This window comes from Astyanax mexicanus, chromosome 20, assembly GCF_023375975.1.
Source record: "Astyanax mexicanus isolate ESR-SI-001 chromosome 20, AstMex3_surface, whole genome shotgun sequence".
NCBI classification, from domain to species: domain Eukaryota; kingdom Metazoa; phylum Chordata; class Actinopteri; order Characiformes; family Acestrorhamphidae; genus Astyanax; species Astyanax mexicanus.
In genome coordinates, this window is record NC_064427.1 from 28,023,770 (window position 1) to 28,049,796 (window position 26,027).

Consider the following 26,027-nt stretch of genomic DNA (forward strand, 5'->3'; position numbering starts at 1 on the left):
GATCCTGCTCTTGTGCGTCGAGAAAATTCCTTTGCAGCCCGTAGTTCAGTCTCTCCCTGGCAGCTCGTCAGTCTGTCCCTTGCTCATTCCGTCTAACAGCAATTTGAGCTTGTGTGGAGATCATTTATAAGGGCTTTCACCTTGGAGTTTCCTATGTGGAACCTCCAAGTACCACCATTTGCTATATGACTGCTAGCACAAGCGTGTGAAAGACATGAATATCATTAATTATGTTGACATGCATGCAGAAGCCAACACGTTCAAATGACCTGCATAAATAAAAATCTCTGCATGCACAGCAAACATGCAAACTTAAAATAATGCATAGCATTTTAAAATTGAATTATCTCAATGTAGTCTAGTTGCCTCCTAGTGTGGTAGTTCTGCATCTCAGTTTGGTCAAGAATACACAGCTCTGGAAAAAAAGAACAGATCACTACAATTTCTGAATATATATATTTTTTAATTTTGCTATTTATAGGTTTATGTTTGAGTAAAATGAACATTGTTGTTTTATTCTATGAACTACAAACAACATTTCTCCCAAATTCCAAATAAAAATATTGTCATTTAGAGCATTTATTTGCAGAAAATGAAAAATGGTTTAAAAAACAAAAAAAAACGCAGAGCTTTCAGACCTCAAATATTGCATAGAAAACAAGTTCATATTCATAAAGTTTTAAGAGTTCAGAATTCAATATTTGGTGGAATAACCCTGTTTTTAATCACAGTTTTCAGCATCTTTGCATGTTCTCCTCCACCAGTCTTATACACTGCTTTTGGATAACTTTATGCCACTCCTGGTGCAAAAATTCAAGCAGTTCAGCTTGATTGGCTTGGTTCAGCTTGTGATCATCCTTCTCTTAATTAGTGTGGTTTAAATTTTTTTCCAGAGCTCTATATTAAATTTGACATAAAATATATTAAAAAAATATGATGTAGCTGAAGTCATGGGACAGGACCTAGTTTAGTGTCCCCTTATTTTGCCATGTCCCATGGAAGCTTGCCACTTGTCTGTTTGCATGGAGAGTTTTTGCCAGACACTGCCGGTAACAATCATTATGTCCTCCTATCCATCTGGCACTCACTATCATGCTTTATTTGAACATCACCTTGGCATGAACATGCTGGCCAGCCTTCAGCCTCACTCAAGAGCAAGATCACTTATACAGGTGTGGGTTTTCCCAAACCATCCCTGAACTGCGGTCATATTTCAGGATCAATTTACATAGTACTATCCCGTGACTTTTGACATGTCAGTGTGAATTAATAGTCTGAATATTAGCGAAACAAAATTCTCTTAAACTGCTTTTAAACCTTTTAAGCTCTAAATCTCAATATGACTATGAATCTATGTTTAGAATATGCATGAGTTAACTGCAAAAAGTTAGTGGTTTTGTTTTAAGTTTTGAAATGCAACCATCCTCACAAGTGTATCAATGTATGATACACTTGTATATTCCCTTCTTGAATAAAGGGAACATTGCTGGACTTTGCAAAGCTGATAATACATTGTTCCTGCTCTAGAGATGCAAAACCCTGTGCTACAAGATTTTCTTCAAGCAGTGACAGATATTATTGTAACATTTCTGGTCTGGAGTCATAAAGCATAAAGGTGTCATCACAAATAGTCTGGATTGACTCAGACCTTTATCCGACCCTGATAATCTTATGTTTGCATTATCATATCTTAGTTAGGATTGCATTAATTGGCTGATATTAAACTGTTGGTGTGCATGTAAACCTGTTATTGTCATTTCAGTGTGTCTGTATAAATGTATGGAATGTGGCTTTATCATCTCATCCCTTCATCATCTGCATTTTCTGCTCTATATCTCAATCGAATTCTAATGCTGTCTCTGTTTTGTGTTTTTTTGTTTCACAGTCCAGTCGTTCACCTTCACCCGTGCAGGTACTGACCATTTGTCCCGTCCCTATCTAACTTGCAACGGGCTCGACCCAACTATAGGCAGTAAGCCATCCAGTGTGCAACAGACATTCATTTATGCATTGTATGGGATAGAGCAAAGCAGTGATCTGAGACGGATCTGTTTTGTTTTCTTTTTTGTTTTCTTTTTTCTCCCTCCCTCCCTCTCTCCTACTCCTCCTCCTCCTCCTGCCGTGTTGTTCTTGCTGCTGGCCCCGCAGTGACGTTCCAGCGTGGAGACAGAGGCCTGATGGGAAGTGGAAGGTGAGCGCTGCATCACTCTCTCAGCTCTCCATGTGGTGACATTTACCTCTGACCAAGTAAACACACCAGAGAAATCAACACAGGCTGCTTTTCACTACAGACTGTCCTGTAGCTATCGATCAGCCCTGCTCCGTGCCTGAGACACGGCCATTCTGCTGGGCTTTATTCTCCCTGAATCCTGCATGCTGAGTGCTCAGCCTTGGGCATGAAAGAGTAGCAGCAGATGACTCAGTCTGGAGAATCAGAGCTCATCCGGATGTGCTTCAGTTACATGCTGGCTGTGCTCAGTGCTCATCTGAAGATCATGCGGACAGGGGATATAATGAAGCATTGGTACATTGTGATGTATGGATTTAAAGATGGTGAGCCCATGCTCCCTCCACAAATTTGTCCTTGTATAGCTAGGAAGGAAGAAACTGAGACAATAAAATGAGACAATAAAATTCAATAATGTTTTATTGAACCAACAACTGTTGTAGGTTGTAGCATATACCTAAACAAAGGTATCCTCAAAAGTGTTAACATTCATTCGCTCGAGTTCTCTTGAATATCTGCCATGGATCATCTTTATACTAGGCTACATACAGCTCTGGAAAAAAATAAGAGACCACTTCAGTTTCTGAATTAGTTTCTCTGATTTTGATATTTATAGGTATATGTTTAAGTAAAATGAACATTGTTGTTTTATTCCAAACTCTAACATATATATATATATATATATATATATATATATATATATATATATATATATATATATATATATATATATATATATATATACATATTCCAAATAAAAATATTGTCATTTAGAGCATTTGTTTGCAGAAAATGAGAAATGGCTAAAATAACAAAAAAATTATATTTGGTGAAATAACCCTAATTTTTAATTACAGTTTGTCATGCATCTCCACCAGTCTTACACACTGCTTTTGGATAACTATATGCCACTCCTGGTGCAAAAATTCAAGCAGTTCAGCTTGGTTTGATGGCTTGTGATCATCCATCTTCAATTTGGTAAAATCAAAGAAACTTATCGTTTTTAAAGTGGCTTCTTATTTTTTTCTAGAGCTGTATGTCTGCTATGTTCCTGCTGGAGTGTGACATGACGTGCAAATGTGATGGATAAATCACTTATAAACCAATAGGTAGTCAGAATGGTATATGTTTATACTTCTCTATATCCAACCACAATCAAATTCACTCTATCTGGATGGAGAGATTTATCTGGATAGGGTTTTTTGAAGGATGAGAATGAAAACAATCTGAAATAAAATAGGAGTAAGAAGTCTACTTTTAAAAGGACCATTTTAAAAAATGTAAAGAAATAGAAGTAAAAAGTCTTCTGATAAAATAATTAATCTGCTAAAGAATAAATAACCAACATTTCTGTTTCTTTCGTTGTTTCAAACCAGGCTTGTTTCGTTTAGCTCCATTGGTGCAGTGCAGCTCAGTACTGTAGCAGTAAGATTGTAGGAGCCCGATTTGAATAATTTAGGTATTTTGACACAAGATTTATTCTATGATTCAATTCCACAGTAAAGAGAGCCTTGCAGCTTGAGATCTGCACTCCCACAGGGCCCACCTTAATATCTTGCAATATGGGGCTAATTTTCCATGTCATGTGCGTGGGCAGTGAGCCGGTCCAGTGTGGGCAGTAGTAGGGCAACACATACGCCTACATTTAAAAAAGTTCAGCAAATTAATAATTTGAATTTGCGAAGAGAGTGTCCCAAACCACATATTACTGTATATATAAACAGCAGTCCACTGCCACTAGGGGTTTTCCAGTTATCAGCAACAAAATATTTTAAGTGAAACATTTTCTGCATCCTATTCTGTTCACAGCTCGGACTTTTTTCAGATCACAAACATCCAGTGAATAGAAAATAAATATTAGCAGATATTTACACAGTAAAATTTAAACAAGGATGATAGGAAAATTTGAAGCAAAAATTCGAAAATTTTCAAAATCCCAAAAATTACAGTGGTAATTACAGTACTGTTAAGGGGTGTGGATATTAGACAAGCAAGTGAACAGTTACTTTTTGAAGGTGATGAGTTGAAAGCCTGAAAATGCACAAGTAGGTCTGGGAGGTAATTCGAGGTTATGTGATTATTAGACTTGCTGTTTTAATGTGATTTTCAAAATGGCTTATCTTTACATGTAGAAGCTGCCAGAGGAAATCTCAGTAGACAGATATTTTCTTCTCTCAGAAACCTGTAAAGAACTATTTTATGTTGCAGTGATTTTAATCATTTATACTTTTCCTTACCTGAAATACAAGGAGGGTATGTATACATTGTGTTTAATATAAAAGCTTGAAGGGGGCTGCTTTTTATTCTTTTTTTTTTTTTTAGGTAAACGTGAAGGAAAAAATAGCTTGCTGATCACTTTAAATGGTTCTGTTAAAAAACTGAAATTATGTAAGAGTTAAAAATCTACATCATAATCGAGATTTGCTCATATATTTTAAAAATTGTGGCTTTTTTGTTTTACTTTTTTTTACAGTATCACCCACAGTATGTAAAAATCTGAGACACTTTGACATGGACCAAATTGTCATGACTAGGCAGAAGATCTACAATACATCAGACAGGTCTTGTTGCAGACCTTGCATGTTCCTAGTATGGATTGGTCAGTACCTATCAAATTGAGAATTCACAATGCACTAAATAATTTTGTAGTAAAAGTAGGGATTTAAAGACATAAAGCTCCTGCTTTAGGGCCGATTTGCTAAAGCGCGCACAGTTTGGGACGGACCCAGAGCTGATCTTAATGATGTGGCGGACAGGTGGCTGATAGATGCTCCAACACTTACAGCCTTTGTGCAAGAGTAACGCGTACGCTGATGTATCGATTGATTGGCTAATAAATCTCCTCCGACTGGAATTAACAGAAACAATTAATGCATCAGGGCAGCTTTTTTATTCGCCCATTCATCGTCCCAGCCCAGCTGCGGGTGGTGCTTCCCCAGAGCCGGTGATGGATTCTCTCTGTCGAGAGGAGCTCAAGAGCACACTACTACCCACATGTACCGGGATGTGAAAAGATAATTATCTGAGAAAACGAGTCCCTCACAAGCAGTTACTCTCTCTCTCTCTCTCTCTTTCTCTTACACATTTATATAGACATCCATTTCCACTCGTGTTCATTGCTGCCTTGTAAGCCAGCCTATAGAACACACAAGCCCCTTTGAATGTCACTAGTTGGTGGCCCAGTGAGCGAGTGAAGGCAAGGGTAAAAGGTCACTGTGGGGGTGAGGAACAGTGAGCAGTGCAGTTCTTTTTCTCTCTTTTTTTCCTTTCTTTTTTTTTTCTTTCTTTTGTTCTGAATGTTCTCGTCCTCTCTGTTGTCACACCTGAGCAGGCAAAGCTAGCCAAGAGGCCAAACAAATGTAGCAAAAAATCTCGCTTCTAAATATAAACTGGAACTCTTTGCTTTTATGTGTGTGTCACTGAGTACAGAAGTGAGCGTGCACAAACACACGCATATGTGTGTGTGTGTGTGTGTGTGTACTGGAATGTGCAAGCTAATGTGAATGTTGATGCATGTGAATATGTGTATGTGTTAGCCTGGGTGAATAAAAGCTCACATAATGGTTCCTCCACCTTTGAGCCATTGAGCTCAGATGTGTTGAAATCCCCCTGCGCTCTGGCTGCCTGGGCTCTTAGGGGGGAAGCGCTTTCGTGGGCTGCTGCATTCATTAGACAAAACCCAATCACGTGGACGACCTGCCTGCCTGCCTGCCCGACTCTGGCTTCACAGATAAAGGGCAGAACATACTCTCCATCCCCAGTAACTGAACAAAATAAAAAAGCATCAATTCCACATCGTGTTTTTATCAAGAATCAAGAAGCTCTTTTTCTCTCAATTGGAGGCTGCCAGCCAATAGACATCGCCCTACCCGTTACCATGGAGACTCCTTCAGCACCACCCTTAGCATGGAGACAGACAGAATACCCCTCGGGTTCGAAATGAAGGTGGAAATACTCGCTGTAGGGGTCTTTAATATTCTGCCACGCGGTCGCTACTTGCTTCTTGTTCTTTCTCCAGGGCAGAAATGGGGGTTGGGGGACAGATTTATAGACTTGTCACTGTTTTATGTCTTTTGTTTGCTTGTTTATTATTTCCCCTGCTCGGGGGCAGTGTGTGTGGGGAGCGAACTCTCACAGCAATCTGGTGCTGATGCAGAACGCGAACGAGAAATGGGGGAAATGAAGAACACAAATTGGAAGGAAAAAAAGGGAAAAAAAATGAATGTTGGTCTTTGTTTCTTATTCACCATTCCAGTGGCTTGTAGATCATACCCTTACATGTGCATGTTTCCTCCCTCTCTTTTTCCCTCTCTCTTGTTCTCTTTATCTCCCTCTCTCAGTCGTCCTGGCCTGCTGAAAGCCGGTGATCCTGGCTTCCCTTGGCTGGCCGACTCCTGGCCCTCCACCAGCTTGCCTGCCAACGGAGGCCTGGGCGCCTCAAAAGACCACAGCAACTTTGGACGCGGAGGTAAGATCCCAGGAGCCTGAAAAGTAGCTAGGAAAGAAATAAATAAAAGGAAAGGCCTGAAAGTAGCACTTCAAAGCCCCCGAGGGAAGGAGCAGGTCATAGGTTCAGGGCCCAGAGCACACAAGTGTGATATGTTTTGAATTCATGTATGAGCGATATGAATATTTCAGTAACCTGAGAATCCCTCAGCACTGAAATGACAGGTGATCACACACTTCTCAGAACATTCTCTTTCAATTTAATCAGCCTTTATATACCAGAATGTGCCATTGAAGCCTAAAAACAAAAAAAGTGGCACGTTTTTCACTTTTACCCGAAATGTTTTCATTCAACCAAGATATGTCACTGTTTCAACTTGGTTATTTAAAACATTTTCATACTACAAATTTTACTAATTTTGCTAACAAGTAGGAGAGAGTAGAATACAACTCAATACATTTTGAGTATTGGTACAATACTGTTTATGAACAGTGCATCTGAAACCTAAGGTTCCAAATGTTACTCCTTTCTATGTAGTCAAGTTATATGTAGTTGTAACACTTTCTAGAAAGTGTACTACATCAGTGCAAACACAAATCATTCAATACCTTTTAAGCTCCCAACCATAGCTTAGTATGATTAGTGAAAAATAAAATAGTACTTATGTAAAAAAAAATTGCAAATACATCACAGCACTGTAAAACTGGACAATTGTTTGTTTTCCTGATATTTATAGTAAATTTATAATTTATCTGTACACACACTTTACTTCAAATGTATCTGTGACACATTATGTTTTTGCCTGGATGGCTTAGATGTAACACTTCCTTACTCACTAATTCCCACTATGTGGGGACCTGTTTAGTTCCATCTCTGAGTTTCACCACCTCGCGTTTAATTAAATTGCTATTTGTCCCCTGCCAGATACCGTAATTACCGTAATGACATGGATCTCTGTGAAAACGCACGCCCAAAGTGTAAACACAACAGCAAGTGGAAATGGAGGAGCTACTGAACGCGATGTCATGTTACCGAGAAAGCCAAAAAACTCACTGGTCCTCCTGTTTTTTCAATTGCAGTCCGGATGCAAAAGTTTTATCACTGAGTAGAAGTGTGAACTATTTTTCACAGACGTCCCGCTGAGAATATAATCCTGTCTGGATAGGGCTTATGAATGTTTTTTAGATACATGGCTGTTTCTCTATAAATAATATGTCACACAGGGTCCGAAACCACAAAAGCAAGTGCATGAGATACTTACCCATCTTCATTAGCCTTGTAGCTCCAGGTTAAACTAGCTTCAGACATCAAACATGTCCTGGCTGATTACATTTGTTTAACATGGGTAAATGATTAACCAGCAGGTTCAAGATTTTTGGCCATATCATCACATTAAGCATACCTGTTCAAACATGCGCCTGTGTGAGAAAGTGTGTGTGTTTGTGTGATTTGTGTATGAGCATGAGCGTGTGACAGAGCCGGGCACATTTAGATCTCAGCGAGTTCATCAGTGCTCTGCGGGTTGTGCTGGTCTGAGCTGAAGGTCAGCTCCATGTGTGTGTCCGTCTTCCCCCGGCCGCCAAACGCCCCCCCACCGAGCATCCCGTGTCATCTGATAATTAATCTGCTGGCTAATCACTTTTATTTATCTCACCTCATTTGAGCCGGGTTGAGCTGGAGTAGGGTGCATTGGAGCAGCAGCAGCAGGGTGCGCTAATAAGCTTCACACTGACCTTAAGAGATGCTGCTCTACCTCTCTCTCTCTCTTTCTGTCTCTCTCACTCTTTGCCTTCTTTTCTTAATCTCTCCATATCTAACGCCATCTCTCCCTTCTCAGACGTGCTGCCGGCTGGGGCTGGCGAGAAGACGGGCACCATGCTGTCAGACGGTGCCATCTACAGCAGCATCGACTTCACAGGCAAGACGGGCTACAGCAGCCCGGCCCGAGGCAACCAGGCCACCCCCTACGCCACCACTCAGATCCTGCAGTCCAACAGCTTCCATGAGCTGGCCGTGGATCGGCCTGACCCCCGCTGGAAAGCCTCGCTGCGTGCCCAACAAGAAATGGCCAGTCTGGGCTACTCGCTTACTGACAGCAGATCCTGCGCCAACGGTACAATCAAGCTCCAGGGATGGGTGCAGGCATTGTGCAGCATTCACATGCTCTCTCTCTCTCTCTTTCTCACACACACTATTATTCTTATTCAGACGGATAAATGAGCACAATATGTAATTAATGACTGTGGCCAACACAATAAAAGAAAAACTGAAAATACTAAGTCAAACAAAATTAATTATTAGCAGTCTTTCTTACATACAGTACACTATATGGACAAAAGTATTAGGATACAGTTTCATTACTTTTTTCTCTAAAAGGAACAGTAATAAAAATAGCTTGTTATCCCTTGTGAAGAGGAAATATACTTAAGAGCATTAAAAGTATGTTAAGTAAAGAATACTAAATGTGCATTTTCAATGTAATATATTGTATGAAAATGCACATTAAATATGCTTTCTCTGTGTTTCCATAAAATGTATTTTTAAGCAATGCTTTAAAAAATGAGTTGTGTTGTTTAAAAACAAATACTTAAATCTACTTAAGTTGTACGAAAAAAGCATTCAATTTAATGCTTTTTTATATTGTGTTTAAATATAGCTTAATTACAACCAAAATATACTTAAGTTGCCGTAAGTTGTTCCAAAATACCACATTTATTGTGTATTTAAGTACATATTTTAATTTTAAAAAGGGTGTACTTTTCCATGTTAAGTATTTTTTTAAGTTTTTTTTGACAAGGGATGCTTATGTTGGAGTAAATGTCTCTAATGTGCAGGGTAGATTTTAGAGTATCTCCCCTATTGATCCCATCCCGAGAACACCGTTTCACTGTTTCACAGCTCAATGTTGGGGGAGTTTATAACTCTCTAATGGCATTAGACATGATGTATGCTCTGTCTCTCCCTTTCTCTCTCTGCCGTGCTCATTCTCAACATCTTTCTCACACCATATTATAGTCTAGAAGGTAGCTGCGCAGAGAATATGCTTGTGCATACCTCTACTGTTCACACGTGCACATGAATACTCATCAGTATGTATACACACACACACAACACACGTGCCTCACAAATAGATATTTATATTGTATAGGATTGGCTTAGAATATCATTATTTATGTGTATATAAACTGAGACCCATTCTATTGAATGCATTTCATTTTCTATTTAAGTTGCACCCATCGCTGACAGAGATGTACAAAGGCACATAGACAGTGCATGCCTAGTCCTTGTGGAGAAGTATTGCCAATAGAATAGGACCCTCTGGAGCCAACATACATGAATTTATTGGTACTAAGGGTTTGTCAGGTGTGGGTTTTTACGCTCACTAACACTAGAATAGAAAGCCTTCCATGAAGAATAGATACAGTTACTCTAATAAAAGCAGGATAACCTCACTCTTTACTACCATTCATTTCAATAAACAACAATGAATTCCAGAATATTCCTGCCTCTGAAAGAAAACTAAATGAGTCAGTTTGCCCATTAAAAGATAGCATAAGATTTAAATATGATTTTTTTATGCAGTGTTGACAGGAGATTTACTCAGTGTTTGCACAGCATATTTAATCTAGCAAAAAAGATTTTTCTTTCGTATGGAATTAAGTAAGCTATTTTTAAAATCATTAGAACAGACTTGCGTATGCTCTCTCTGTCTCATGTACACTGTTGCCCTCTTTCTATCTCTGCCTGTTCTTCTGTGTCTGTTTTTATGAATATCGTATTTGTAGCCTTTGTGTTTATGCCACATTGTTTTGGCCAACGGTCAGTGACGATGGCCCACAGCGCTGCGCTGGGGTTGTCCGAGTCCAGCCTGAAATTTTCTTGCTTGGCCGGTTAATTAGGAGCGCTGGACCTTCTAGTATCTCAGAGCGTCTAATGTAATAGAGAGAAAGCCACAGAAAGAGAGAAGAGAGAGCACTAGAGGGGCAAATGAGAGGATGAGCAGATAAAAGCCAAGAAAAGTCAATAGGGGAAGAAGAAAAGAGGGGAAAAAAGTAAAAAGGATATAAAAGAGCCTGAATCACGGGGGAATAGATTTAATATTTACATTTTTGCTGAAAACAGACCCGGAGGACATCGTCCTTAATCGCTCCTCTTCTTTTCATGTGTGTTTTTTGCTACTCAGCCTTGGGAGTTTTTTAGCCCAGAAATGTCAGAGAATTACAGCACGTTGCTGTGGATTAATTTGATTAGTGCAGGCAGGGATTCCTCTGTGTTTTGACCCGTGGACATAAAATTAGTGCGCTGTTGCCATGCGGAGGCGTAGAGCAACGATGCTGCATCCACGCCTTTCCTAGCCCTTTTACTCGGGCCTTTTACTTTAACACCAAAATGAGCCTCTGTCATAAGCATGCTGAGCTCAAGACTATGGAAGAGGCCCTCCAGGTTGTGAAGGCTGCCAATCGCAGCATGCAGAGGAGGAGAGAGATGTGGCAAAGGAAATCTCTTTGTGTCTTTGTGGTCCATCAGTGGCTCAGACAGAGCGAGACAGAGGGAGAGAGAGATAATGAGAGGAGAGGAGGTAGAGCAGGTGATGATAAAACAGCTTCCCTGGCAGTCTGCGGGTCCACAGGGGGAACGGGACTTGCTCATTAGGCGACTCGCAGACTGGGCCTCTTATGCTTGTGTGATGGGGACCAGACTCACTAGCTAAACTCTGACCTTATACCCGCACAATTATTCGAGCTTTCTGCCACATACACACTCTCTCTCTCTCTCTCTCTCTCTCTCTCTCTCTCTGTATAGTATTGCAGGTCAGAAGGACACTCTGATTCTTGCGATAGACTCTGTCCAATTTTACCTTGTGGCTGAAATTGATTATGCCTGATATCGAATGTGGAAATGTCGGAATGTGTCCTTTGCTTCATTAGTGAAGGCTCTCTTCTTCTCTGCTGCCCCCTATAGGAGGAAAGAATGGTAAAAAGAAGAAATCCAAAGGCGGCAGTAAAACAGCAAAACCCAACGGCTCCTGCTGGGCCAACATACCCCTCCCTCCCCCACCAATGAACCCTTTACCAGGGACTGAAATGGACCACTATGCCCCAGACCGTCAAGCTGAAGGAGGGTAAGATTAACATCATACCTACACTCACAAAGATTTATAGCCTTAATGATTTCACATTTTCAAGATGTACAAGTATGCTGAACATGTGGCTTAATTGGCAACGCAAAGCTCTTCTATCGCACTCAATACACAACGTAGCTGTTTCATCAAAGCCACGCGAGACGACCGAACAGCAAGGTAGTTTTAACTGTACTTCAGGGAACCTCTCTCTTTCACCAAATGTGCTGAGGAAGCGCCGTTCACACACCCAGCTACACAGCACGGCCTGCCTCCTCAGTCAAACTGCTTAGAACAGCAAAGGAAAAAGAGAGAGCACGAAAGAGAGAGTTAGCTTAATGAACATTATGCTGCTTCCCCAAGCACTGCTGAGTGAGCTGATATCTCTCCTTTTACAACTAAAGCCATAAAATATCTTTGTTGTGGCCTAAATTGGTGCTGGGGTTTTCAGACATATACACACTAATCTTCAGGGATGTGTAGAAATTTCAGCCCATTGTAAAGTTGCACTGCTGCAGCATAAACCTCTCGGCTCAAAGCCTTTAAAAAACGCTTCTCCATCCTCCTTCCGGAGTGTGCCTAAACTTAAAAGAACTCGAGCCCGACGGCAGTGTCTAATCCAGTCAAATAAGCACAACACTAACACCTCATACACCACCACCATGCCAATCAGTGTCACTGCAATACTGAGAATAAGAATGACTCTCCACTTAAATAATACCTGCTCTGTGTTGTTGGTCCTGTGAGGTCTTGATTATTGAGGAACGAACAGATTACAGATTGCAGGGAAACAGATTACAGGACTACAGTCTGTAATTATAGAACCACAAAGTGTTCCTATATGGTCAGTATAGCTGGAAAAATGCACAATGATTGTTATGGCCGATCGGTGTATTTATCCACCAGTATTGTAGACTTACAATCGATGGAGATCATAGTTCACTCACTTTGTTATTTTAAGGAAAATCAATAAAATAGACCTGAGGCATCTGACATTTGTGTGTGATATTTAAGAAATATTTAAGGTCAGGAATGATGGAGAATCTGGAGAGTACTGTTTTAATGTCTCATTCGGGCAAACAAAAAAAAAAGGAAATTTTAAGCTTTGTAGTTTAAGCTTCAAGTATTGAATATTAATTTTATTTTATATCCTCCTTTATTCTGCTGCCACAGGTATGAGAGTGACAGCTGGGGTCCACCCCTTCCTGTGCAGACCTACCTGCACCAGGGCATGGAGGACGAGCTAGAGGAGGAGGAGCGAGTGCCCACTCCACCTCTCCGCGGCGTGGCCTCCTCTCCATCAGCACTGCCCTATGGCCAGGGCTCTTCTGCCTCGCTAGGCTCCTCCCACCACGAGGAAATGCAGTCCATGCTTCAAGCCCATTTGGACGAACTTACCCGTGCCTACCAGTATGAGGTGGCCAAGCAAGCATGGTGAGAAAGCTGCTCCAGAGGAGTACCACATGCTATAAGCATCTGAAGGATCTATAAAGGGTCTATAGCAGGAGTGACCAACCCTCCTCCTGGAGAGCTATTTTCCAGCAGACTTTAGCTCCAAACACTAATCAATCCCACCTGATCCATCTAATTACTGTCTCCAGGAGTGCTTGATTGGTTGAATAGGGTTTGTTAAATTTGGGATGGAGGTGTAACTCTCCAGGAACAGGTTGGTGACACCTGATATACAGCTCTGGATAAAAATAAGAGGCCACTTAAAAAATATGAGTTTCTTTGAATTTACCAAATTGGAAACCTCTGGAATATAATCAAGAGGAAGATGGATGATCACAAGCCATCAAACCAAGCTGAACTGCTTGGATTTTGCAACAAGAGTGGCATAAAGTTATCTAAAAGCAGTGTGTAAGACTGGTGGAGGAGAACATGCCAAGATGCATGATGCATTCCACCAAATACTGATTTCTAAACTCTTAAAACTTAATAAATATAAACTTGTTTTCTTTGCATTATTGAAGATCTGAAAGCTCTGCATCTTTTTTGTTATTTCAGACATTTTTTATTTTCCGCAAATAAATGCTCTAAATGACAATATTTATATTTGTAATTTGGGTGAATTGTTGTCTGTAGTTTATAGAATAAAACAGCAATGTTCATTTTACTCAAACATATACCTATACATAGCAAAATCAGAGAAACTGATTCAGAACTGTTTTTTTCCAGAGCTGTATAGTGTATAATGCTTTAATGCACTTAATAATGCATTTAATAAAACGGAATAACATTACATACACATACGTAAATAATTCAAATAAAAGTTTGAATTTAATTTAGTCTTTTCTCCTTCATACTTGTTCATTTTGTTCACTTTCAATAATTTCGCGATGAATATCTATCACCATCTTTGCTGGTAAAAATATTGCAATATCACAATTTTACCGCAAATTATACTGCTGAAGATGTGTTTTTCCACATAATGAGACATTTCTGTGCTATTCAGAAATACACCTGGTCATGGCAGTGTGTGTTGTGACAGACAGTGGCACCAATCAGCTGAAGTGAACGGATGTTTTTGCATATCAATACAGCACTTTAGGATTTCATTACCCGTTATTTAGTCTCCATGCAGTTGAAAACGTGAGGCTTCACCTTACCTTTGGAATGCCAAACACAGCCTCATTGATTACAGTTGTAGCATGCGGTGGGAGAATCTTGTCATGACAGGGAGGGGGTGGTGGACAGGAGCTCCAGGGGTAATGACTGGGTTGGTGTTGCTGGCGTCTTTGACAACAGGAAAAAGAGCCGGTAATTACGTGTGGAGATGCTACGCGCCTGAGACACAGCGAGGTTGACAGCCCAGGCAGCTGTGCTGAAGATTACAGACGTGTAACTGACAGGCCTGCCCACTGCCTTGCTTTCCCCCTCCCCACCAACCCAATTACCAGCCCATTGTGTTAGCTTTCCACACAGTCCAACAATGGAATTAGCACCATCCGCTCCAGTTTTCCACATGGATGAAGGATAGACTGTAAATTCAATGCGTCCACATGGAGAAGATTCCCATTTAGCGCCTCCCAGACTTGATCTTCTACCAGTGTTGAGCGTTTCAGCTGCTTCAGCCTTACATGGTCTGAGGCTCCTCAGTGATTTGTCTGGCAAAAGCATTGCTTCCATGTTGCACTCGGTTCTGCTACTACAAGCCAAGTTTTCGTCCCAGCTGGCCACATGTCATCCATGGCCAGGCGTACCTAAGAGCATGATTGCCCATGTTTACAGTGCATGGAAGAAATGGCAGGGTGCCTTGCTTCCCCCTAAGCAATGCATCAAGCCTTTGGTGAAGAAAGAGAGATGGATAGTTTAGTGTTCTCCTCCAAGCGCCTTCAGCTGCTCAGTCATGCTGTGTGGCGGGAAGTCTGATAAGACAAGACGGCAGAGGAAAGCTTGTGGGAGACTTTGTCCTCCTACATTAGTTGTCCTGTGACAGTGGCAATTAAATGTTAAGAGGAAGTTAGTCGAATGCTTAAGCTTTGAGGGGGGAGTAGAGTAACTTAGGACAGATCCAGAAAACCCAGGTCAGAACCTGGTAAGTTTGTCACAAATAAATAAATATTATGCTACTTGCAATATTTTATTATAATAAATACATTTGGAAGAGCAATTACCACATATGACATAGTGCCTACACCAGTAGTCAATTAATGATGTCAAAAACATTAATTTACCAAAATCAAGTCAAATTGGTCAAAACAGGTCCTTACACACACACACACAAACACACTCATATACACAAACACACACTGAAACCATGCTACCTCTCACGCTCTGCATTGTTGGCTATTGTTTCAAATAATTGCATTTAGTGCAGTCATTTCTATTGTTCTATTGTTTTTAACTTTGATTTAAACTGGCTGTTACTATAATATATATATATATATATATATATACACTATTGTTCACAATAAAACAAATTATCATTGTAGTATGATGCAGTTTTTCATAAAGTAATATTTAAGTGATATTTAACAGGGGTGTACTAATTTTTGTTATTCCCAACCTTTAGCAACTAATATGTATAATGTAATGCCTGTTAACTTAATATACAGTTTACACAGAAGCATCGTAAGTGTAAATACTGGGCTGTGTAAAAAAAAAACTATACACTGTTCTGTCTAATAAACAGAATGTGTGGTAAATACCTGACCTTCAATTTTACCTCTAGATATTTTTTTCACATCTATCTTCTATCAGTAATTTATGGTAATTTTTTTTTTCCAGGCATCTGAAAGGCAGCTCTCACAAACCCAAGACCCCTGTCCCACCAGTGGCCTATGTGTCCAGTACATTAGGATCAGACATTCTGACGGAAGGAGAGGATGAGGAGGGTGACAGCGAAGAGTACGAGTTATCTCGGAAGCTCTGTGGAATAGACTACCCCCCGGGTCGCAGCCTGGAATCCATAGAGGGAGCGATCACAGGTGAACAGCACTATTGAATCCCACCCTCACACGAGCACATCGACGAGTCTCAACCATGCAAGAAATGCATGAATTCTTAAGGGGAAACAGTGTTGTGTACTCTTGCTTGCTAGAATATTGGAGTTAAAGTCAAATTATATTATTTTCTGTTTCCAGCAAGTCTTTTCAGTCCATTGGCTTTCCCCTTTTCCTGAAATTGAACGTGCACTCTGAGTAAAATACTATTGATTTCCAATTTTCTTCAGACATTATACTTTTCTCTGCAGATTTCCATGAATTAACAAAGAAGAAAAACAAAAATGGTGGCCTTCCCATCGCAGCACAATTCATATTAGAAAAATAAAGGCTGTATCAGTCAGTAAATGCAATAATGGTAGATGGAAGCAATCATTTCTACTTGACATCTCATTTGAGCTTTTTAATTTACAAGTCAAATGTGGATGCATGATTGAAGGGTTTCTCTCCACAGGCTCCTACCACCTCCCTTTCTGCCACTTCCTATAACCATGTCTGCAGAGTAACAAAATACAGCCTTCCAGATTAATAAGTGTCAGAGTAAGCAGGCCAGTTTTAGAACCTGTTCAGAAGGACAGTGTTTGTACAGTCTGAAAGTACAGCATTGCTCTTACCAGTAGCATCTTCAGCTTTAATGCTGCTCTTGAAATGTTGTTTTATATAAATAGTTTCTTAATTCTTCAAGTATTGAAAAAAAAAATTCTTCTTTTCTAGTCAATGCAGTTAAGTTTTTCCTATGTGTGGTGGGCGGCAAAAGCCATGTTCAATCAGGTGTTATTGTTTAGTTTTACACTACAAGGAAAATGTAGCCAACAAGTTATTCAACTTCCAGATGCTCAGTATGCACACAGGAACCTGTTTATCATACATAAAAATCGTGCAACTAAGTGATGATTAAGTGAGATGCATTAATATCTTCTACTCATCCTTTTGTAGTTTTAAAATGATTGTTTTTGACAGTACCAGTCAGTCTTTTTCCAAAAAATAAAAAACAGGATAATTTAAGATCCACAGGGTGCAATAAAAGCATTCCTTTTTAGTCAGACATGTCACCTAGTAAACAGGATTCTGATAACTCTGGTTCCTGTTTTTCAGACTCTGTGACAGACTGTTACCTATAAAAACTGACATACTGGCACATTTCTGAAATGTAATTTTCCCAACGGCATAATTTAATGGGTGAAATCTCAGTGAATGCATCATTCTCACTGTGCAATATTCATCGCTCACAGTGATTTAACAAAAATTGCTCTGTAGACAGATTTGATAGTTCAGGTACAAACAACTCCTTACATTAAAAAATGTGTTTTTGTCTCAAAACTAATTTCAAACCTATGTAAAACAGTTTTTCATGCACCAGGAAACATATCCAAACATATCTATTTTGTGTGATCTTTTTTTTTTGTGATAAAGCTTTAAGGAGTGGTAATGCAGAAGAGCCCAGATATAATGTTTAATTTTAATCCAAAATAAATTAATCAGTTACATTATTTCCGCAGCTTAGTAGTGTTTTTATTTTTTTTATTGTGATAAAAATGCCACATAAATTCTGTAAATATTTCAAGGTTATAATATGTGTTTAATGTTTTATGTCATATATGTAAAGTATGTCACAAGAGCAATTTATGAACTTGAATTTCACCATTTTGTTCTAGAAATTGGGTCAAAACTGCTTAGATATAAAAATATGACATTTTATTAAAGCAGGTGAATTATTAAATAGGTTGGAGCAGACCTTAAAAAGTTTTTTTGTCTCTAGCATTAACCAAGAACAAAGGCATTTTGCAAATGAGGTTATGTACACCCATTTACATTCACACACATCCGAGATGTTTAGTGTGTTTGTGTCACTTAGGGACGTTCAGTTGAAGTGAAGAACAGAGTGCCGTAAGGAACTCTCTACATCTTTTAAATGGACAATGACATATACAGCTTTGTTATAGGTATATGTTTGAGGAAAATTTGTTGTAACATTGTTGTTTTATTCTATAAATCACTGACAACATTTCTCCCAATTACCAAATAAAAATATTGTCATTTAGAGCATTTATTTGCAGAAAATGAGAAATGGCTGAAATAACAAAAATATGCAGAGCTTTCAGACCTCAAATAATGCAAAGAAAACAAGTTCATATTGATAAAGTTTTAAGAGTTCAGAAATCAATATATCTTCGGTGTTCTGTTTCTGTTCTTTTTCTATAGAACAGAGCGTAACCAGTCATAATCAGCTAAATCTGTAGAAATGTGTAATAATCTGTAAAAACTAAACATTTCTGGCTGAGTGATTTTTTTTCTTTCTTTCTTTCTTTTTTTTCTTTAAGGAAGTCATTTATTTGTTAAATGCTGAATTATTGTAGTTACATAAAGTGAACAGAAGATAAAGGTCTGGAAAATTGCACATTCAGTTTAGAAGCGTTGAGAGGAGAGAAGACCACCTTGGGTTCCAGTGCAGTTTTCACAGTTATGATGGAACAGTAGACCTCCTTGCTTTGACACCAGGCGTGTCTGATCTATGGCCTGTATGGATATGATTTAGTAGTTTCCCGACCAGTAATCTGCTGCCTTGCTTGGCTTGCATGAACTGTGGTACTGCGTCATCCTATCACCGTAAAGGTCTTTTTGTCTTGCTCCCCCACCCCCCAGAGAATGACCTTGCAGGACAGACTTGGAGTTTGGCTAAATATGACCTGCTCTGCCCTTGTCAGTTTTACATTAATATCAACCGACAGGCAGCTCTCTCTCCTGTCCTACAGGGGGCAACCACAGCAGCGGTGGGAACTGGCAACATGGCAGAGAACCAAGAGCTCTGAATTTGGCACGGCTCGCTCGTTTCTGAAATGTGCAGTGCAGCATATTTATGATGATCTCGTTTGAATTACGTGAACAGGCACCCCAGTAGATCTGGTCTGCTGCAGTCGTTCTAATTTATCATGTGACCCACAGGACATGCCTATTCCCACCGAACCCAGCCGACCAGTCCCGGGTCGATAGATGGAGGGCTGCTGGGGACTCAGAGTCTGGGCCATCAGAGGGTAACACAGGCTCCTCACAAACATCGGGCCGAGACGCTGGCCACCGAGCCCCGCAGGAGAGACAACGCTGCAGATGGTGAGAAAAAGCTACGGCCTAAACTGGAAAAAAAAACTTTTATACTTTTGTCATGTTTCATCAAAAAAAAAAAAGAATCAAACCTGTCAATACTGAAAGTACATGTAATTATGTAACTGTATTTATGTGTTTAATTATCACAAAGCAATTCTAGAGTTCTATGGGTTAATACTAGCTTAAATATTTTTCCTGTGTAATAATTAATGTGTTTATAAATATCTCTGCCCGTCTAATTGTTAGAAAAAGTAATAATTACTAATTTGTTGATCAGGACATGGTCAAAGTCATACAAATATCTAAATTCTGTTAATATTTACATCTCAAAAGAATACATATTACTAAAATACCATCTGGCATGGGTGACTTACTTTGTACTTTTTTATAAATACTTTGTAATTTTTAGGTGAATAGAGGTATGTCAAACTATCAATAGGTCCTGCAAAAATTCACTAGGGCCCTAAAAGTTAAGCTGTAAGGTAAAACATGTATTGGAACAAAAGCCTTTTACCAGTAAGCAGAGATAGAGGGCATGGCAAAAAATAACAGTTGACTAATCAGGTAAACAAAAAAATAATGATTATTTTAAATTAATATGTACTGAAGTATTAACAGTGATATTTATAAATATAAATATAGATATATTTACACTATATTTGACTTTTGTTCAGGTCGAGCTCCTGCCTCAGAGCCTCTTCACAGTGTGGGTGCGCGGCTGCACACGTCCTGGGGATCGATGGGATCGGAGCCCCCCGAGGAGTGCATGGTGTCCACGCTGGAGCGGCAGCATTTGGCCCCCTGGAGCTCCAGAGGCACGCTGGGACGAGGCTCTCACCAAAGGTCCAATACAGAGCAGCAGGATTCTTCAGGCCGGGGGTCCGCCAGCATGGAGCCCAACTATGGACACCTATGTGAGTAAACTGCTTAAACTGCAGGCTTATTGATCTGAAGGAGAACATACTCATTATCTACAGAGATAGGCACAAGGCCGAAAAACTGGGTTGGTCACTGCTGATATCTCAGAGAATAATCTGTTTTACTGCAATTACTCCACAGTTCTGTCTCACACAAAAATTATTAGATTTTGAGAAAATTAAACGGCAAAAAGTGTTATTTCATCATCGACTTTTTTTAACCTTCTTTGGCCATTTTATTATGGAACACAGTTGCCTTTTGAAACAGTGTTTTTGAGGTGGATTGTAAGTGAGATGTGGTGCATTAAAAACAGAAACAGGGAATCTGCCAAAAACAAAATACTGCTTGGAGAATTTTGTAATTTGTGTCATTTTGTGGCTGAAGTTGTTTTCGGCAAGCCTTGTTTTTTTGTTTTTTTTTATGCCACTCATCCTTCCATCACTAGTAATGCTTGGAGGGTCAAGACTAGCACATACCTCCTCCAATACATGTAAAGCCACTGACTGCCTCTTTTTATACAGCATCACCTGGTAGAAAATGGCGATTAGTAGTGATTTTGCAAGATTCTGACAGTTTCTTGGTGTATCACGGTATTTTTTATTATTATTATTTATTTATAGTTTTTTTTAATTAAAACTTTGATTAGTATAGAGCAGGGGTCACCAACATGGTGCCCGCGGGCACCAGGTAGCCCGCAAGGACCTTATGAGTAGCCCGCAGGCCTGGTCTAAAAATAGCATTTTTGTTGCTATTCTTTTTTTTTTTAAATCACAGTTGCATTGATGTAATTTTAGATTATATTACATTAATATTAGCTTAGAGATAGCCTATAGTTTATATATTATTATACAATATAATGTAATATAATATGTAATATTATATTAAAATATAATATAAAATGTAAACACTTGCAGAGATTTATAATAATAGTGTTGCCTATTGATATCTGTGTCTTCACATAGATGAATGTCATTAATTATTAATAATAACATATAATTAAAGGTAAATTGAGAAAATTTGTAATTTCACGAGTGTGTATCAAACTGGTAGCCCTTCGCATTAATTGGTACCCAAGAAGTAGCTCTCAGGTTCAAAAAGGTTGGTGACCCCTGGTATAGAGCTTACTTTGTCCCACCAAATTATACAATATATGAACAAACCAGTCTTCATTAGCAGAAAAAACAGCTGAAGAATGTAAATAATAGACCCTAAAAAGAGATAAAAAAAAGAGTAGCTGTTTATTAGTTTATAACACTTCCCTTTTTTCTCCTTTTAACAAATGCATTCAGTTTAGTGTGCATTAATATTATCCTTCAAGCTACAGTATTAATATATTTAAAAGGGCTATAGTTACTTGTATTGCAAGGAGCAGCAGCAAAAGCTCCAGGAGTTATGTTTCTTTAGGCAGGACTGTGTGAGCTGAGCTGTTGTTAGTGTGCTTGTCTGACGGTGCTCCGCAGCGCCTCTAGCGGTATGGCGGTATGTAAAAAATGCATACTGGTTTTAATTTCCTCTCCAGTATAACGTATGGGCTGGTATACCGCCCAGCACTACATGTACCATAATATCCATAATATTACTATAATATGAAAAGTAAATACAGTACCAGTCAAAGGTTTGCACTCATTTCTACATTGTAGATTAATAATGAAGAAATCAAAACAATTAAGGGACACATATGTATGGAATTATGTAGTAAACATGATGGTGATTTGGGATGAGCTGGAACTTCACAACATGAAGGAAAAGCAGCAGCTATTGTTTAGCACCTTTAGGAACTAGTTTTAGATGCTGAGAGAACTATTTCAGATGACTCTCCCTCATTAAGACACTAAGATTAAAATACCAAAAGTTTGCAGATCTGACCTCAAAGCTAAATATGCTACTTAGAAGAGTCTAAAGTACATCTAAAGTACAACATATTCTGATTTAATTACGACTTTTTTATAAACTAATTCCTCATGTGTTCCTGTTCAAAACAAAACATACAAACCCAAATGTAAAACTGGTTTAACATTACAAACTTTTCTTCTTGTTTATTCTTAAAGAACTGTAATACAAAAAAAGCTCATTTTCACCTTCTTGATTTGAATGGGAAGAGAGTCGTGTGTCTAAATGAACCCAAGTGACCTGACCTCTGGCTTCGTCTGTGTTTCAGAGTGCCCTGTGTGTGAGAGATGCGCCAGACTACTCACTGCCCACCCGAATGAAAGCAAGGACACGAGAGAGTGAGAGAGAGAGAGATTTTCATAGTTCACCCGTGCAATGCCTGAAGAGCTTCTCCCACCGGTCTTCTGTGAGGTGATCTTTACCTCAGAGAGAGAGAGAGAGAAACACTGAACTCTAATCTGAAGCTAATGTACAGACACACATCTCACAGTGGTCTTTGACTTGCGATTTGCTTTTGTCTACCTTACGGCGAGACGTCACATGTCCCTCCCATTACGTGTCACACAGTGTACATCACTTGTTAAAAAAAAGAAAAAGCAAGAAAGAAAGCCTTTTTGTTTTGCTCGTTTTTGGAAAGAATTAATATGAAAAATCACAAGTATGTAAATCCAAATAAATACGAGGGATGTGTATCACTTGTAAATATTTTTTTTTTATTATTTGATGTTGCTTTGCTATGCAAACCAAAATCAGATTTTTAGGTTTGTCTCTTAAATGGTCTTTTTAACATTGTGAATGGATAAAAAATGTGGTATCATGATTTCTGTTTTTTTTGTTTGTTTTCATAAATGCTCTGAATATTTGCTAAGTTATTATAAATAATTGTTTATTTTGCACAAAACATTCTTTGGTGATAAGCACAAAATATCTTCAGCTCCCGCTGACGTGGAAACAGAAAAGATATGCTACAGATATGCTAGAGAGTCTGCACTGCAGCCTAAAAATAAAGAGATTTAGGACAGAAGCGTCCACAAATACAGATGTATTATTACTGGATTGTTGCGATGGGATTTCCGCTGGACTGATGGAACAGAATGATATTGAAAGCGTATAGTACTTACAAATACAAGAGCAGGTGTAATTTAATTGCCTGTCCCTGGTCATTTGAGCCTGCTTTAAGAGCAGAAAATGCTCCATCACAGTCCGTCTCGAATGTTTTGGGCTACAAATAATATTAAACTATATGAAGAAGCCTTTTTCTCAAGGACTCAAGGAAGGAGATATACTGTATATTACTGAGTGAAATGAGTGCTCTGCAGTGGAGTTGGGGACTGAGAAATGAATGACATGATGATAATGTCACAGCGTATCGTCCTCCGTGTTTCTGAGTGAAACCGTAGTGAAAGTAGCAGTTGACAGCTGCTTGTGCTCGACCTCTAGCAGGTGTGTTTAACCTGTGCAAATGAAGGCAGGTTAGAACAGGTGGGATGAAATTTCGAGGAGGGGGGGGGGGGGGAGATTACAGAAAGGGAACATTACCCTTGAAATCATTTCCTTTTTTTGGCAGCGATCCCAATTTCATTCCCAATTAGCATGGTTATTTAATATTCTGCTCTTCAGTAAGCCATTGTAAATTAAAAAGAAGAATCAGTTACTTGTCAGATGTGTTTAAGCTCGAGTGCTACTCTATAAATGAGAGATTTTCAGTAAATACTGACAATTCCAAATGGAAACAAACATGCCATCTATTCTCAGCTGTTGAGAAAAGAGGAGAGTGACCGGACCGTCCTCTGGTCATCCTCACACGCTCATTAGTACGATGTTTCTCTGCTGAGCTTTGATTTTTATTTATTTATTTTCGTGGTGTGCGTTTTCTCCACCTGTACAGAATCTCTAACCTGCCAGATTCGTTCTGCCCTCAGGAAACCACATGCACTTGCGAAATGTGACCGTTTCTGAAATCAACAATGCAAATAAAATCTGTATGTGAATACTGCGGATCTGTGTACTATGCTTCTCTCTTTCAAAGCTGGGTGTATTTAAGCTTATTAAAAAGTAAGCTCCCTAACTGAGAAAATAAACTTGGTTGGAATATCAGACCCTTTCAAAATGTGTCACTGATGTTTTTAGGAAAGTTGAATCTTTCTAAAACCAAGTTTTACAAACATGGTCTTATTTACAGACAGCGTTTCTAACCTCAAATCAATGTTTCTGGATTTAGAACTAGAACTAGTCATTTTCATAGCTAGGTGGTCTAATGCTCTAAATGTTCTTTTTCAGCTGTTTTAAACCTGGTTATGTTTTGGTTATTTCTGTTTTAAACAAATTTGTTTTTTGTTCATTCTGTTTTCAACTGTTTAAACCTAGTTTATGTTTTTTTTTTGTTTGCTTGTTTGTTTTACACCATTTTAACAAAATATTTTTGTTTGTAACTGTTTTAACCAGGTTTGTTTTTGTTTCTTTCTGCTTGTAACTGTTTTAACCAGGTTTGGTTTTATTTTTTTTCTGTTTGTAACTGTTTTAACCAGGTTTGGTTTTATTTTATTCTGTTTGTAACCACCTTAAACCTGGTTTCATTTAGGTTATTTCTGTTAGTAATCATTTTAAAGCTGATTAGTTCTTTTTTTTTGTAACTGGTTTTGGTTATCAACCCTTTTAACTGGTTTTTGTTATCAACCCTTTAATCTAGGTTTGGTGAGGCTGTGCTAATTGCATCCTCAGCTTTCTGTTCTTGGCTGACAGAAGTGGAAGACAAATGAAAAAAGTGCATGGCTAAAAACACAATGGGACGAAACAGAGTCAGAGAAAACTATATTTAGGAGACCTTACTCTGTATCCATTATATTACAATATTTGCATCACTGTAGATTTGTAGATCACAGTCTAAATGGTACAGACTGTCCAAAAATGTGTGTCCTATCTCTGCAGATTAATTGAACGGCTGCATTGACGTCAGAGGCCACTGTGCAACTGGTGCCAAGCAAATTACAAACTACAAAAAACTGACATACAAAAAACGCCTCCAGACTCGGTTAGGAAGCACTCCTCTCGTCTTTTAATACAGTCTTACTGTAGAGTCTGGCACATTGCCACCAGAGCACAGGCATGAGGTGCTGTTCTTTTTTGGAAACTGCTGGAGCAGAGATCTCTCTGTGCTCTATGACTGTACACAGTTGTCCTCCATGTACACAGAGCGCCAGCCTGTGGTGTTGACTTTGTTAATGGAAGACTCTCCATGCTCTGGCTGTGGGCTAAATGGAGAAGCTAATTATCAGGAACCCATGATTACAGTGCATGACACTGTGGAATTCCTGCCACCATGGCCTTCCTCTGTAACACACAGTCTTACTCATATACACACCGCCCCAGCGGAACCCCAGTGGTTTGGAACGTCACTCTGGCTTAGGAATGGCCTTTTTACCTCACTCTTGCTTTCTGGTGTGCAGTTTAGCACGTAGAAAAGCACACTGAGTGCATTTTTTTTGGAAAACAGTGGCGTGAAATACTGTGTTCTACAAGTCTGTCTACACTGTTATTTACAAGTCAGTTCGGATTTGTGTGTCTTGACAGCATAAATTGGTGGCTGTGAAACCAACATAGCCATGGAGGTGCATCATCTCGCCCTCCAAACAGACTCCCTGGTAAGATCGCAGTTTAGAACTTTTTCGGCCTGTATGGCATGTCCCTCAAGGAAAGGGATGTGTCCACCATGGACTGGCATATGACCACATTACATTTGTCACTTATATAATAATTAATTACATTATATATATATATATATATATATATATATATATATATTACTTGCAATTGTGTTCGCACTCCATGTCCTGTCCTTGCTGCACCCTGACATTACATTTAGCAGATGCTTTTATCCAA

The 26,027-nt window shown here is 39.1% G+C and overlaps 1 protein-coding gene across 3 annotated transcripts in view; it reads left to right on the forward strand.

Annotated features, from left to right (window-relative positions):
* The window catches only part of LOC103037096 (roundabout homolog 2), a 143,265-nt gene extending 119,119 nt beyond the window's left edge, over positions 1-24,146 (forward strand). The window contains exons 18-27 of one of the 3 annotated variants that reach the window (XM_049468864.1): positions 1,886-1,972; positions 2,149-2,191; positions 6,568-6,695; positions 8,512-8,787; positions 11,637-11,796; positions 12,967-13,227; positions 16,024-16,223; positions 19,182-19,346; positions 20,015-20,254; positions 22,417-24,146. In XM_049468864.1, coding sequence (XP_049324821.1) covers positions 1,886-1,972; positions 2,149-2,191; positions 6,568-6,695; positions 8,512-8,787; positions 11,637-11,796; positions 12,967-13,227; positions 16,024-16,223; positions 19,182-19,346; positions 20,015-20,254; positions 22,417-22,418 — 1,562 coding nt within the window. In that variant the 3' untranslated portion in view covers positions 22,419-24,146. The remainder of the gene's footprint in view (positions 1-1,885; positions 1,973-2,148; positions 2,192-6,567; positions 6,696-8,511; positions 8,788-11,636; positions 11,797-12,966; positions 13,228-16,023; positions 16,224-19,181; positions 19,347-20,014; positions 20,255-22,416) is intronic. The other 2 variants (XM_049468865.1, XM_049468866.1) reach the window with 2 other exon arrangements.
* The last annotated feature ends 1,881 nt before the right edge of the window (positions 24,147-26,027 follow it).